This window comes from Typopeltis vanoorti, chromosome 7, assembly GCF_054136105.1.
Source record: "Typopeltis vanoorti isolate ZY-2024b chromosome 7, IOZ_Tvanoo_1.0, whole genome shotgun sequence".
Lineage (NCBI taxonomy): Eukaryota > Metazoa > Arthropoda > Arachnida > Uropygi > Thelyphonidae > Typopeltis > Typopeltis vanoorti.
The window spans coordinates 18,131,795-18,148,488 of NC_143555.1; the positions used below are offsets into that span (position 1 = coordinate 18,131,795).

The 16,694-nt window shown below is 37.3% G+C and overlaps 1 protein-coding gene across 3 annotated transcripts in view; it reads left to right on the plus strand.

Annotated features, from left to right (window-relative positions):
- The first annotated feature begins 9,286 nt into the window (after positions 1 to 9,286).
- LOC150104519 (splicing regulator SDE2) overlaps positions 9,287 to 16,694 on the plus strand; it is a 231,629-nt gene continuing 224,221 nt past the window's right edge. For all 3 annotated transcript variants that reach the window (XM_090395712.1, XM_090395714.1, XM_090395713.1), the window contains exon 1: positions 9,287 to 9,486. In XM_090395712.1, the coding sequence (XP_090251838.1) occupies positions 9,385 to 9,486 (102 nt within the window). In that variant the 5' untranslated portion in view covers positions 9,287 to 9,384. The remainder of the gene's footprint in view (positions 9,487 to 16,694) is intronic.

A 16,694-nucleotide genomic window follows, 5' to 3' on the forward strand; every position in this document is an offset into this window, starting at 1 on the left:
TCTTATCTCAAAAACCACACCCACAATGCTTTTATGAACCAAACACACCACGTGATCTCCCTGACAGAAGGGGGGGCCCCAGCGAAATTCCAAATTTCATCTTATCACTAACCATCACCCATAATGCCATACGCTAACCATTTACTTATCTACAACTCATAACAATGCACATCCAAGACACTGACGTCGCTTTCCCGATTCACCCTACCCCTATTTTCTTCATAGTCTCACCAATCCCGACACAAATCCTTATCCACTAATAATATCTTCCTTAAAAAAAAAAAAAAAAAAAAAAAAAAAAAAAAAAAAAAAAAAAAAATCAGCTAACACCTTTTTATTCCCGTATAAACGGGAGTAGGCGAGGCCATTTAGCCCTATCTAACTTTTGGAGACTGAGTGGGCAGTTCAATCTCCACTGGTACCCAATCAGAGACAGATGGCCCAAGGCTATCACTAATTAAGCGGTACGCAGTGAAGAGAGACGGCTCAAATGTGCCGCCATCTCGTGGTCTCTAACCCTAACACAATATATTTAATGTCTGAAATAATGTGGGTTCTACGGTCGATTTTCTTGAGTTTACAGGACGAAAAACCCGAGTTTCCGGGAGGAAAAACCTGCTTGCCCGTGCCAGAGATCGACTAACTCGGGAACCGGTCGAAAAAAGGCTTAGAAAAATTTCCTCTAGTCGCCGACTAGACTCGAAACCAAGACTTCCTTCGTGCGGCCTAGCGCGGTGGTGTGCAAACGCCACATCCACTGAGCTACACAGGCTCTAATATCTAATTAATATCTTCCTTTTCCATTCAAAATAATAACATAAGGGAATAAAAGCATTAGCTGATTTTTTTGATTACTCGTATGTATATATATGCATTTATATACATATAAATGCATATTTTGTCCATCTGTGTGTGTGTGTGTGTGTGTGTGTGTGTATACACACCGTGTATGTAGAGAGTATATATATTTATATATATACTCTGATAACAACAAACATTCACGTCACGATTCCCTATCTTATCTTGATCTTGATCTGGTTAAAAGTGTCCACCAATCACAAAACGAATCCTTATCCACTAATATATCTCCCTTTTCCATTCAAAACAATAACGTTACTTATTTACAACTAACAAATTACGTCACTTATCTACATCTGATAGCAATGCACACCCATGACGTGATTCCTTATCTTATCTTGATCTGGTCAGAAGTGTCCCACCAAACACAACACGAATCCTTATCTCTACCATCACCCATAATTCCATATGTGCACCAAAACACAAGAACTGAAGCCATTGACATATGCCCACAGGGAAATTCCAAACTCATAAGTCACACACAATGACATCATCAAATGAACAACCAATCACGTCACGATTCCTTATCTTATCTTGATCCTGATCTGGTCAGAAGTGCACCACCAATCATGACACGAATCCTTATCTCTACCATCAGCCATAATTCTATACGTGAACCAAAACGCAAGAACTGATGTCACGGACACATATTCCCACGGAAATTCCAAACTCATGACGTCATGCACGCAATGATGTCTCATCTAAACAAGCAATCCCATCACGATTCCTTATCTTATCTTGATCTGGTTCAAAGCACCTACCACACTACTAATATTGAATTTCAAAAAGTTATGCTTTTTCAACCCCTTCGCTACTTTTGCACCACCTGGTATATATATATATATATATATATATATATCGGTTAATCGGTTAACATCTTTAATTGCGTTATAGGGAGTAAGTGAGGAATCTTAACCCTGTCCTGCTTTTGGAGAATGATTGGGCAGTGTGATCTTTACCAGTAGCCAATCACAGATAGCTAGCCCAGGACTATAACTAATTATAAGCTGCTATCGATGAAGAGGCTTGCTGAGAAGTGCTGTCATCTTGGTATCAAACCCTAAAAGAATATGTTATTGTCTGAAATAATGTGGATTCTACAGTCATTTATCTTGAGTTTACAGGACAAAAAAATCCAGGTTTGGATTTTTTTGAAGGTAAAAACCTGCTTCCTATTCCAGAGATCGACTAACTCGGGAACAAGTTGAAGAAAGGCCTTGTCTATCCCTATAAGGGAATAAAAGCATTAGCTGATTTTTTTAATTACTCATATGTATGTATATGCATTTATATACATGCATATTTTATCCATCTGTTTGTATGTATATATATATATACATATTTATACCCAAGGTAAAAATACTTTCTACATATATATATATATATATATATATATATATATATATATATATATATATATATATATATATATATATATATATATATATATATATATATTCATTTTTTAAATTAACTGACTTAAACCCGAGAATTATAACACAATGACATTTATTTGAAAAAAACGCAACATGTTTCATCAAAAATGACTTCTTCAGGCGATAAGAACATAGAAAGACAATAAAAGACACTTAAATTAACATTGACACACTCTAAAGCTATACAACTATAAAGCCATAATATTCGACTGTAAATTACAGTTATGAGCTTGAACTACAAGTTCAAGCTTGAACTTGAACTACAAGTTCAAGCTCATAACTGTAATTTACAGTCGAATATTATGGCTTTATAGTTGTATAGCTTTAGAGTGTGTCAATGTTAATTTAAGTGTCTTTTATTGTCTTTCTATGTTCTTATCGCCTGAAGAAGTCATTTTTGACGAAACATGTTGCGTTTTTTTCAAATAAATGTCATTGTGTTATAATTCTCGGGTTTAAGTCAGTTAATTTAAAAAATGAACATATCCCAACCCCGAGTTAATAGTACGTTTCATATATATATATATATATATATATATATATACACACACACACACCGTGTATGTAGAGAGTATATATATTTATATATATATACACACTATATATACACAGTGTATATACATGGTGTGTGTATATATATATAGAGAGAGAGAGTTGAATTTTTCCTAAGCCTGTTTCCTGACTCATGGACAACTAGTTTTTTAATATCAGAAACAGAGTTTTTCATCCCATAAATTCAAGAAAATCAACTTAGAACCCATACTATTTCAAACAATAACATACTGTGTGTTGTGAGTTAGGGGACAGACACCAGGCAGCACTTTTTTGCCAGTCTCTTCATGGAATGTTTCTTAAAATTTATGATACTTTTTGCCCGACTATCTCTGATTGGCTACTAGTGGAGATTGATCTCCTGTTTCAGTCTCCAAAAACGTTAGGTCTAAAACGACCTTGCATAACCCCAATAACAGAATAAAAGGTATTAGTGATTTTGTTATATATAAGGGAGTATGCAATAAGGGAAATGATTTTCCGTTTATCAGTCCCACTGTAAAGTCAAGCTGTTCAAGTAGCTGGCCACGCATCGTATGCCCACCTTGAAACATCAAACCACAGCCTATGCAAAGTAGCAGTAGTTTTCAAATCATAAATGGCCATCACAAATCTGAACCTCACACTAACTACTGTTATTGACCACTACAAACCTATTCAGTGCCAGGAAGATCAATACAAGATAACCTGCATTTATCCATCTGGGATCTTACCCACTTCGTAAACATTCAGAACAAAAATTAAGTGCTAATCAGTTTTGACTAGGGAAAAGCCTTTTACTAAAAAGAGCATGAATATCTCTGAAGATCTGAGAGCATTCTGATGCGGGCCTGTTATTGATCAGACAGTGCAACTATTATACAGAGAAGTATGTTTTTGCCTAAAGATAACCAACATATCGGCACATCGCCGCATTCTCGAGGGATCAAACAATGATGCCCACTTTCTGGACAACTGTTCACACTAGCTCTCGAACCATTGGTGAGAAAATTATGTAACACCATTTCTAAACGAACACAACATGCAAAAATCGCCTCTCAGCAGCAGATGATATCAAAATCATGATACTCAATGATAAAGAAAAAATGCAGTCCATACATTATATGCACAATCCTCTGAAGAAAAATTAAATTCTGAAAAGTTGTAGGCCGTTAGCCTGATAGCTAGAACGGACTCTCCAATCAAATGCAACTGGTTAAGCAAAAGACAACAATACCTAGTAATTTGCCTTTTTAACATCCAGGCTTACAATTTAATCAGCTAGAAATAGCTACACAACTGCTTCAAACAGGTACTAGGTAAATGGAACAACTGACGAGCAACGTCTTCACTTAGAAGAGTGCTAATCATCAACCAGATTGTTGTTAGTGTAGTATGGAACACCTTCAAAATATTGACACCTACTGAAGACTTTCTCCAAAAGTTCCAGATATCAATAACACGATTCCTCTGGAACCAAAAGTAGTGAACAACCTATTCTGTACTCTGTAAGCCATTTAACAAGGGAGGCCAGGGCTTAGTTGCCCTCGAAACTAAAACCACCTCTTTCAGGATTATCTTTTTTCTTAGGACACTCGCACTAACCAGACCTACGCGACAACTCTCGAACACATTCTGAAAGAAGCTACCAGAAGACCACAATCCATCGAAAGGTCATCACCAACACATCCTAAACTTCTCCATTCTACCGCGAAGCCTTGCAAGACTGGAAAAGTAGAGCCGCATCACACAATAACCAGATTTATTTCTCAAACAGAAACATTTAAAGTCCAATAACTGGTAAACCTCTCCTCTTTGCTACTTGGAGCTGGGCAGTTATGAGAACTACAGGAGGCCTTCTCACCAAAAAACAGCAGTTAAAAACCTCAACCTTTACCGGTGAAAACAAACAAAGCGAAAGAGCAACATCAATAAGTTCAAATGGCCATTCCAGGCATCAATGCACATAAGGTATTCGTTTTTCAACCAAATCCAAAAACATACATCTTAAATCTTGTCATCCGAAACTTCTCTTCCATACTGTGTACTAATTTCAGAAAGTATACCACCACCTTTCTTGAATACCTACTGATTCACCTCTTGTACCTTTATCAGACTTCCCAAACTCACACCACTCGATTTTTTGTGGGATCTTCCCTACACGAAAAAGTGTACCAGGCCAGATGCAGACCTACAGTGAGGTTGTAGCACAACATTCAAGAATTATACTAAATTCCACAAATTTCAACTCAGAGCAGTAGATATTTGTGTGTTCTGTAAATATGCTCCAAGGTACACCTAAAGTGTACCTTGGAGCACATTTATACTGCCAATAAGACTATTGGTATCTACTACACGGAGAGCAGAGAAGACGCAAAATATGCAACTTCCTTTTCACTTAGGCGAAAGCTATCATATACCGCATTTATCTAAAGAACAAAAAGGAAAACTAGAATCTCTCATGATACTGTTTCCGAGCCACATCTCATTCGCAGTCTACGCAGGAAGTTGAACAGCTGACTGCTACTGGAATATCACCACCACCGAGAATGCAGATTCGTGTTTCAGCCGGTTTCTAAAGCTCTTCATCCAATGCGTCTGCCTACCAACGGCGGTTGTTTAAATATTATCCTTCGTAGCACCCTACGAGCATGTTCAGTGACTACAATTTCTGATATGGTCATATTTTAAGGCTAAAGTCAGGATATTTACTAAAAAAGTACAGTCATATTCCAGAGGAACGTGAATAATTATTCAGTCTTAAATGATCTGCAGCAACAACAGCAATTATATCATCCAGGCCTACCAGTCCCTAGAAGGCACGATATGCTCACGTCTAGAGGAGCACTCTCAAAAGGAGCATTAAAAAGAGCACTATGCAGGCACATTATCTTCGCAGACGCACCACAAAATATTTATTTTCACATGCGAAACGCCAACAAGAGTGCAACCCTATTTCTTCTATAACAACAGATAATGGAAGCATCATAGAAAATCATGACGAAATCCTTTTATATGCTTTGCAGTTCACAAAAACCTATACCAAGATAACCCAAAATCCATGGATACCACTGACCTAATTCTCTCTAATGTGGAAAGATTCTCATTAGAAATGCTGCATAAGACACAACTCCTCATCACGCTACACGATTTGACAACTGCCTGCACCTCTTTACGAAACGATAAAGCTCCTGGCATAGCCTGCCTCACCACTGAATATTACCAGTCCTTCTGAGAACCGCTTGGAGCTATCCTCTACAGCAGTGGTCGCCAAAGGGGTCGATATCACATTGTTATGGGTCGATAGAAAAATATAAGACATCATTGTATTGGTAATATTTAATTCGGTTAACTTGGATTACCTCCATGACAAAAGACATGAGGTTTTGACAACGCAATTAAGAGTGAATAGTGGGATCAATACCTCAATCTTACAGGTCCATGAATAGGACCTGTAAGATGGAGTAAGGTAATGAAAATAGTTACTGAGGCGAATCAAGTAGGCCAAAATTACCTATTTACCAATAAACGGATGTTGGTGGTTCCTGCCGGCCGGCGCAGTGGGAGCGAAATTGCAACACTTGCGTGGTTCTTATTTACTGATACTTACAAGTATTCGTTCCCAGTCTCATTTTTGCGCATCGACATACAAGTGAGCGTTAATGTTCTAAAATTCATCAACATACATATTATAATTCAATCATTATTCATTCACGAACTAAACTTCTCTATGTTGAAGAGTTGAGCAGCGCTGGTAGTAATACCAGTGATATTAATACCAGTAGTTTATTAATATCACTAGTAATACCAATGATATTACTAGTGATAGTATTATAATAATATATACTATATTATACATACAATAAACACTGTAGCTATAAAATAAACAATCTAAAAACTCACATAAGCGTCTTTTTTTGCTTGTCCTATTATAATAGTAAAATATAGGGGGTCGATAACAAGTCAAGAAACTCTTGAAGGGGGTCGACGGGCAAATAACTTTGGCGACCCCTGCTCTACAGAATAGAATCCAAAACCTCGAAGCCAATGCCAATGGCTTCCCACCCAAGAAGTCAACAGCTGTTATTAAGTTTATCCCAAAAAAGGAAATGGTACAAAATTAGAAACTTGGCGGCCAATCTTCATCATAAACACCGACTATAAAATAATATCAAAAGCCCTTGTGAACAAGCTTAAACCCGCGCTGAACGAAATAATAGATAGGCACCAGAGCTATTCTATCTCTGGGTGATCTATTTACGAAAACCTACACCTCATAAGGATCCGAGAAGCATAGAGAACAACAAGAGTAAAAGATTGGGTCTTGTAACATTAGATAAAGAATGAGCTTTCGACTGCATTGAACATTCCTACGTATTTAAATGTTCGAAAGCCTTCATCTTGGGTTCAAGCATTATTCAATCCATTAAGATATTTTATGCTAAAGCACATACCTGTACCATACAGCAGCTGTATTAAACAAGGCTGTCAACTTTCCTGTAGTCTTTACACAATTGCCATAGAGCACTTTTTTTGCATAGAGTAAGCATGCTGCTTAGGGCACTCCGTTATAAACTTTCTTACCAAGCCATAACTCTTACAGCATATGCTGATGATGTTGCAATTATAGCCTGTAAAGAAGAGAATTTCTATAGCATACAAAGAGCATACCAAAAATACCAAGTAGCCTCAGGAGCCAAACTATATGAACATAAAAATCACAGGACTGTTGTATGGCAAATGGATCAAACAACCCGATTCCCCAATGTCTGGTCACTGGTCTGCAGAGAGAAAAAATACCTATGAATTTATCAAGGAAACACGCCCTCTTACGTGGATAGAAACTGGGAAACACTCATTAAACCTATCAAGCAAGTACTGGGAATGTGGGCAGCAATGTGAGCCACTGAGATTACTGCGAAAGCAGTAATATGTTTCTATTTTCGACAAAGAAGACCACACAGCACAACAGATTCACAGAGCGAGAGGTGTCTGACAATCCACTTGCATTCTTCAAACAAAAGATGAGAAGCATCCTACATGACCATCATTTTCACCATCACAGACAGCACAACACCCTAGACTTTTCCACCAAGTCTGGAATCCAAGGAATCAATTCCTTGCTGAGCAGGGTAACTGCATCACAGTCCACCTTCCAACATAGACCTGACATTATTACTCTCCTCGTGCTTAACAGTGTGGTTATCTATTGCTTTCATGTAAGTATATAATACTGTCTTATAGCAACTGTTATTTTCCTGTAAGGTATGGCATCATGTCAAAATATCTCTTATTCATATTTTGTTGTCTGTTATTGATATTGATGACATGGCTCAACAAGTGCCACCTTCTCATGGTCCCTATCCCTATCACAATATATTTAATGTCCGAAATAGGATGGGTTCTGCGGTCGATTTTCTTGAGTTTACGGGACGAAAAATCCGAATTTCCTGGAGAAAAAAATCCACTTGTCCATAACAGAGATTGACTAACTTTGAAACTGGTCAAAAAAGAGGTTTAGAAAAATTTTTTCTAGTCGCCAACTAGATCGGAAATCACGTCTTCCTTTGTGTTCCCAGAGAGCTTAATTTCAATTTAAAAGAAATTATTCAATGAGCACTTATTGAAAAAGTCTCGGCAAGTTCTTGTTTTGTAATGCAGACTAGGTTAGACTGGGAGAAGATTCGAAATTCTCAACAAAGAGCATACAGGCAATGTTGAAAAGGAAAGTAAAGTAAAAAAAAGTACATCTTCAAAGAACGTAAGGCAGTAAATTGGCAAGCATACTCCATGCGCTGCTTAGAAGGGAATTCACTTCGACAACTTGTTCAAGGAGCTCTCTGAGGTTATTCGCTCAAAAGACACACTAAATAGAAAGTAAGAAATGATCCTTCACATCCAGATAAAGGTCAGTCGATTGATAGAGCCTCTGCTACTAATGGCTCGCAAAAGTTAAACAAGACTGAACGCAGTTAGTAGTTGGAAGGGATCAATCATTCGATGCTGTTGGCACACTCTCTCTCGATGAGTCTCTGGACTCCCTGAAGGTGTCACATAATAATAATAATAATTAGCGTGTGTAACATTAGACGTCTCCTATGCCAGCAATCACATAAGAGAAACAATTACAGAACAATGTAGAGACTGCACTTAACATGCTTGATGATATTCGTGATTAAACTATCATTCCAGTCTTTGTGTTTTCAGTTTACAGATATTATCTACTGTTAGAGAAGGTTTAATTTTTCGTCGGTTTCTACTTATGTTAAGCAACCTTCCGATGATTTATCATTCAAGTATTCCTTAGAAAAGCTTAAATACAGGTGTTAATTAACAAGAATGCTGTATTTTGTGATCATATTAAATGGTTATTATGCATCACCGTAGATATAATAAACTAAATCAACGGTGGCGTCGCTGTATTCGTTGTGTTGTCATAAGAACTGCGAGTTTGTTACGAGTGTTATTAGGAGTTTGTATGAATACTTTTATTTATACTTTTGACAGTGAAGATTTTTAATTTAGTTTTCACTCATTTAGTAGCATTAAATTTTGAAGCATGCCGTTTGTGAAAATGTATTCCGGGATTGCTTTTCACCTGACTAATTCAGAAATTACCAGTTCTTGGTCCGAATTAAAGGGAACAGTTTCTGAAATTACGGTGAGTTTGGTTTTCGGCAATGAAATGTTAAGAAGTAGACTTGTTAACTGTTACACGTATCACCCGTTTATATTGTCTAGTCGTAGCGGATATTCTACAGTAATGCTATGGGTCTTTCCTACAAGAGTCGATAGAAATATAATATTGCAAATTATTAAAAGCGATATACCCTGAGTACCGTCAGATCAGTCTGGTCCTAATCAGAAGCACACGCACAAAAAGACAACCGTCCTAGATTCGGGGCGGAAGTTCTTTTTGAAGTATTGAAATATTAAGGTAACTAGTAGGGCGAAGGATGTATTCTTGTAAGCTGTCTTCGTTTTCACAGTCGTCCGAGTTTTGAAATCAAATACAGTGAATTACCGTTGATTGGGCCACATCGGGAATAGCATAATTTGGCGGAATTATAGGGGTACCCAAATTAAACGAAGTTGCACGTCGAGTTTAAAAGGTATATGTACTTAAGACAGAATATACGCATTTTCGTTTATTGCATAGAAAAAGTACCAACTTAAGAACTTAAACAACTGGCTTTAATTAAAATAAAATATTTACCTTAAAAATAGTTTCATTTATGTATGTATTAAACACACAACACGTGCAGTTCTTAGTAGTTAATGTTTACCTGGGAGAAAAGTTAAAGGCATTAGTGAGACATGGCTGATGGAAGATGATATAGTTGTCGGATAGAATGTGAAGGGTATAGTGTGTTCAGGGAGGAGTGTTATTGATGATAGCCACCAAATGGAGAGTAGAAGTTAAACTGCAGGCCAGTGAAAATAATACATTTGAGGCCCTCTGGTGTGAGATAGTGGTCAGCAGAACAAAATTATATAGTTAGGTGCTTCTATAGACAAGGGATGTAAAGCATGATCGGACTAGTGTACATCAGTAAATAAGTTCAATGAATGGAAGGCAGGTAATTATTATTGGGACTTCAACTATGAGAACATAGCTTGGAATGAGGAGATGACACATGGGAGGAAGGAAGGAAGGTAACTAAGGATTAATTACCTGAGACAGCATGTGATGAAATATACTAGGTGTTTGAGAGTGTTAGATCTACTAATTGCAATAGAGAATTTGTCTATAACCAATATGACCATATTGGCACCAATTGGTGAGAGTGATCATATGGTCATGATCTGGAAGGTGGACAAATGTGTTAAATTTTCAGTTATGGTATATGTGGAATTTAAAGATTGGTAAGTATGATAAACTTAGGAGATTTCTTGGATCAGTGCCATGGCTGGTGAAACTGCCAAGAGAGGCATAGGCTTCTTATTCTTCACTAAAGCATATTGTAGAGTTTGATGTGAATACAGCAGTTGGATTAGATGGTATACTGGCTTGAGTTTTATGAGAAGGTGCTAGGGAATTGGCAGTGCCTTTAACCACATTGTTTACTCTAAGTCTCAGCTCTTGGTTAGCACCTAGGGGATGAAAAGAGGGTGAAACTAGTTCCATTGTATGAAGGAGGCTCCAAGACTAATGTAGCAAATTCACGACCAATCAGCATATCAGGAGTTGTCAAGGTACTGGAGATGTTGGTCAAGAGCAAAATACACGAATGGATACATAGAAATGGGATACTGTATGAGGAGGCAAAGTAGTTTTGTGAAGGATAGATCATACCCTCAGTAACTTGCTCACATTTTAACTTGCAGTACATGAGGATGGGTATAAAGTCAGTGAAATGCATAAGAGGGTAGTTGATGGAGAGATAGCAGAGAGTAGTTTATTCAGGAGTAGAGTCCAGAAGAAGGCCTGTGACTAGTGGCATGCCACAGGGCTCTGTTCTTGGGCCACTACTATTTAATTGATTCATTAATGACATGGGAAATGATCTGAGAGGAACTATTCAGTTGTTTGCTGATGATGCAAAATTGGGTAGAACAATAGTTAATACAGATGTTAAAATTTTGAAGGATGATTTAGATAGAGTGGCAGTCTGGGAAAAGAAGAATGGATGTCAGTTTAATGTGGCAAAGTGTAAGGTTATGCATTTTGGGGTGAAAGAATTTCCAGCTGTGTACCACATTGATGGAACTGTACTCCAGGAAATTGATGAAACCAGCAATTCAGGGGTGTTAGTGGATAGGAGTTAAAGTTTAGAGAGCATATTGTAAAGTGGCTAAAGCAGCTCATCAGATTACTTGGTTACTGAAGAATACCCTGACAAGCATATTATTATACCTCTTTATAGAGCCTTGGTAAGACCCTCCCCCATCTTGACTACTGTGCACAGATCTGATCACCTGGGTTTCTTGGGGATGAGGAAGAGGTGGAGAGGATCTTTCAAGTGAACCTTATGAGGACAGGTCGAAGAAATGTGGCTTACAGAAATTGGTTGATAAGCAGAAAAGGGGTGATATGATTTAGACATAAAATTACTAAATGGTTTTTACAAGATTAATACAGAGGAAATTTTTCAAAACAGGTCTGGCATTGGGTGAAGTAGGGCCATCCTCCGGAACCGAGCAAAAGTGTAGTTAGCAAGGGTGTCAGGACTAGATTTTTTGCTTTGAGAGTGGTGAATGTGTGGAATAGGTTACCAGATTCTGTTGTGGGTGCCATGACTGTAAATGAGTTAAAAGCATAATATGATAGGTAGTTACCCACTCAACCATGAGAGTGTTATCTTCATCACTTTCTTTTTTTTCTAATGTCCTCTGATGTTTTGCTTCAATTTCCTCCTCATAATCTTCATTTTCATTGTGGTAATGAAGACTGCTATCAATGGATGTAAACTTTGCATAGTTTCTGATGTGATTCACATCTAATGGGATGTGAATCACATTTTCACTGTCAACCGTACTTGGCATATCCATGATTGCTTAAAATCACAGTGAACAAAACAGTTTGGTCTTTTTGCTCATTCCTTGTCAACTGTTATAAATATACTGTATTGCTTGTAAAAATTGACTTTTTCTCTGTCCTCCTTAGCAGTTGTCAAGAATCACTGAAATTTTTCTTGATTTCTGTTGTAATTTCATGTTTCAACTCATAAGCTGTTCTTAAAAGATTCAGTTATTATTATTATTCGTGACACCTCCAAGGAGTCCAAAGACTCATTGCGAGAGGACACCCACTATACAACTGTCTCCACCACTACACCGAGCCTCTGCTACAAATCATCTCCGTCGATGCCATCTACTGCTCACCACCACATCATCTTCACATTTTTGTTCACATAGTACTGAACTGGTAAAATCTCCATTCTAATCCCTTTAAAACATCGAGACATATTTCTGACCTACTTCAACAACACAACACTTGTACGATTCATTGCTTTCATTGATACAAACAGCGTAGTGTGTTTATAACACTTGGGAACCATCTGATGTGGCAGTAAAATAGCCCTGTTTCACCAGCTTTGCAGATGCCATCAGCAAATAAAATTTTGAAGCACAATTACTTAATTTTTCAAACACTCCATGTGACATAAGTTACTGGCAGGCTCTGTTTTAAAGGCCTTGTATCTTAGATATATGAAGTAAATTCTTGTTATATTCTCATTTTGTTTTCTTCCAGACTTACCCATTAAAACAACTGACCCAATTAACTGGTGGACCAATTAACTCCAATCTACTGTACATTATTTTGCTGCTTGGCTATTTTGTTATTATTATAAGTATGGGGACATGGATTGGAATAAAGCATGGCAACAGGGAGGAAAGAAAATGGAATTTATAAGCTGCTAAGAGAGAACTGCCTGAGACAGCATGTAATGGAGAGGACAAAGGGTTTGAGAGTGCTGGATCTGGTCATAACATAAGTGAATATAACAGTAACCAATCTAGTTGTGCTACCTCTGCTTGGGGAATGTGATTGTATAGTCTTGACCTGGGAGATTGCCAGACATGCAAAATTTTCTCTTAAGGAATACAAGTGGAATTCCAAAGCAGGTGATTATGACATGCTCGAAGAGTCAGCTTTCAACAGACTGTAGTATAAGAATTGGGAGTTGAGAGAGATGGTGGTGGGCATAAAAGCTGACTGAGAAGAGTTTGAAGAAAGCAGTATCATACTGTATACTCAGAGGGAGAAGGATAAATAAGTTCAATGGATGAGTAGCATTGTTAAGCAGGAGTTGCAGATAAAGAAAAAGTGGAATGAGTATGAAGAAAAAAGTGCTCATCATACCCATGAACAGTATAGGTTTAAGCAAGAAAGGGTGACCTATATGGTAAAGAAAGCCAAAACATTTTGGAAGAAAGCCAAGAAGAGGCCAAAAGAAATCCAAAAATGTTCTTTTGCTATGTAGTAAGTAAAAGGAGGAATGACTAAGGAAGTGACCATTTTGCAAGGGTATACCATCTAGTTAGTGATATTACAATTCCGAAAATGTGACATTGACTGATGAGAGAATAGTGGTTGAAGAACTGATGGTGCTTAGGATGTTATTATTATAACATGACACCTCCAAGGAGTCCAAGACTTGTTGTGGCATGGCACTCTGCTCTGTTGTACTCCTCTGCACCCACTGCTTAATTCTCCAGTTACAACCTAATGACACTATTACCATCAATGCCATCTACTGCCTACCACCACTAACAGTGTTTTTTTTTTTTTTTTCCCCTCTGTTCTCATGGCTGATTTGCTAGTATGTGAGATGAAAAACTGAGTTTTCAGGAGGGAAAAAAACAAAAAAAAACATAGTAGCCTCTGTATGAGATCAGCTAACTCACCTTCAATTAAAAAGTCCATATAACGATTCCTCTTATCACAATGAGAATCAGACTTAGTTCTTTTCCAATCAAAGGGCACAAAGTTCCATTGTTTTTCCAGCTACATTGCAGAGGATATTGCAGAACCTTAATTTGAATGTGGCTATGGTATTAGATGGCATTTCAGCATGCATTACAAGAATGTGCACAGGAAGTAGCACTCTGATCAAACTGTTTAATTTAAATGTCAGTACTAGAAAGTAGGCAAAATAGTCCCATTGCAAAAGGAAACTCCACAACAGAAGTATCAAATTATAGGCCAATCAGTATCTCCAAGAGTGATGGTTAAGGTATTATAGATATTAGTAGGAAACAGAATTTAGGATTGAGTGAATTGGTAATGACATAGTGACAGAGAGGATCCAGAGGTGAATTACGAAGATTGTGGCAGGTCTATGGGATGCTTCCTATGAGAATAGATTGAGGATCCATGGCTTCAAAAACTACCTGATAAGTGAAACAGAGAAGGCAGGATAGAAGCATATAAGTTATTAAAGAGTTTTTTAGGATTGACACAGAAGACTTTTTTTTTTTTTCAGTACATGGCAGGAAGGGAAGGAACAAGTGTTCACCTGTGGAAAATGTTAGGTATATGGCTATCAAGGGTGTTAGGTATAGATGTTTTGCTTGGATGGTGGTGAATGGATGGAACAGGTTGCCCAAAGTGGTTATGAGTGCTTCGTCAGTGAATGAATTTAAGGAGAAGTATAATAGCTAGTCTAGGAGTAATGTCTTCTGCAGTAGGTCTTCTGTCTCCATGGAGATACCTGTATAATAATAAGTTACGTTTGTTTTTTTTATGTGACTTCCATCTATGAAAAGTTGTAAATCTGTAGTACATATACAGTATCAGTATTTGTTATCCATACTCTCCACTTTCACATTGTTTTTGTCTTGACTTAGGATTCATCGTTCTGCCGGTGCATCTTCATCACTTTGGTTTGTAATTCATCATCTATCTGGGTATAATCCCTTCATATTCATTCATTCTACATGTTCTTCTCCATTTCTGTATTTTTCATAATTTACCAAACACCAATCATGGCTTTCCATGATTGGTGTTTGGTTTGATTTGGTTTAGTTCTTGTTTCATTTCTGTATAATATTGGTTTGGTTATTCTCTATTTTTAAATGCCAACTAACATTTTTATTAATACACAATAATAATATTGTGACATTCAGTTAAATAAGAACACCCCCCCCACACACACACACTTTTGATTTATAATACAAGCTGAAAAATTGAAAAATATAAATGCTAATAAATATTATTTCTGAATTCCATTGCCTTCCTTACATAAAATTCTAATTACTCCTGAAGTCTGGATTCAGCTTCTCATGTTTTAAAATGTATTTACAGTGAATTGAGTAATGGGTAAAATAATTTTGAATACTATAACTATCAAGCAACATGAAGTAATAATGGTATTCTCCCAAGAAGGAACCTGTATAGCTCATTGTTATTGACTTTGCCCATAGGTATAGATAAATTTCTAATACAAGGGCACACTCTGTCTGGGATATGAAGAACAAACCTGTATAAGAGCTCTTCATTTGAGGGCAAGTTATTTTTATTTTTTTAATAGTAGAGTTCATCAGTTTCTTGCATGTACCCTCAAGTTGGTGTTCAGGCTATTATGACAGCACCACATGATTAAGCTTGCATTATTATTAATCACCTATCCACAATTTTCCTCAAATAGTTTATTGCTTGTTGGCACTCCAATATTGTCATATCTAACATTTCATGCTTCTAAGGCACTTCTGACTTAATCAATCCACCTAGACCTTGGTCTTCCTCTGGGTCTATTTCTGCCATATTCATCAAACACCTGTTTTGCTAACCTTTCCTCACCCATTTTATTTAAGTGGCCATTTTATCATAATTTACGCTCACACATAGACCTACACACTTTACTGTGTAGGTATTTGGAACTGAAGTCCTACAGAATAGGTTGGTTACTACTTATTCATGGAGGTGTCCTAGTAGAAGCGTGTGTTTACAGTGATGGTTTGCCTGTTCTATGGGATGAAACACCCAAGTTTCGGAGTGGGAAAAAACCCCGAAACTCGGGTGTTGAGTTAGTTGAGTTAGTCTCTGTATGAGACCAACTAACTCAACTTTAGTCAAAAGAGACCAGATAAAGGTTCCTCATGTCACTGATGGGAATGGAACTCAGGTCTTTCCTACCATAGGGCTTTGTCTATACTAACTGAGCTATGGCAGCTATTAAGTAGCCAAACCACCTTAAATTATCTCTGCTTACACATTCTGGAATGCTAACAATATTGACTTCCTTTCTAATATTTTCATTTTTAATGTGATTCTGCCATTGATATCTATTCACTCCCCTAATTTTTCTCAGAAACCGCATATCTGTGGTCTCTAGTCTCTGGATGAAGTGCTTTATTTCTAACCATACTTTTCACATCCATGTACCTCTGTAGCACAATGGGAAGAACGACAGTACGTTGCAC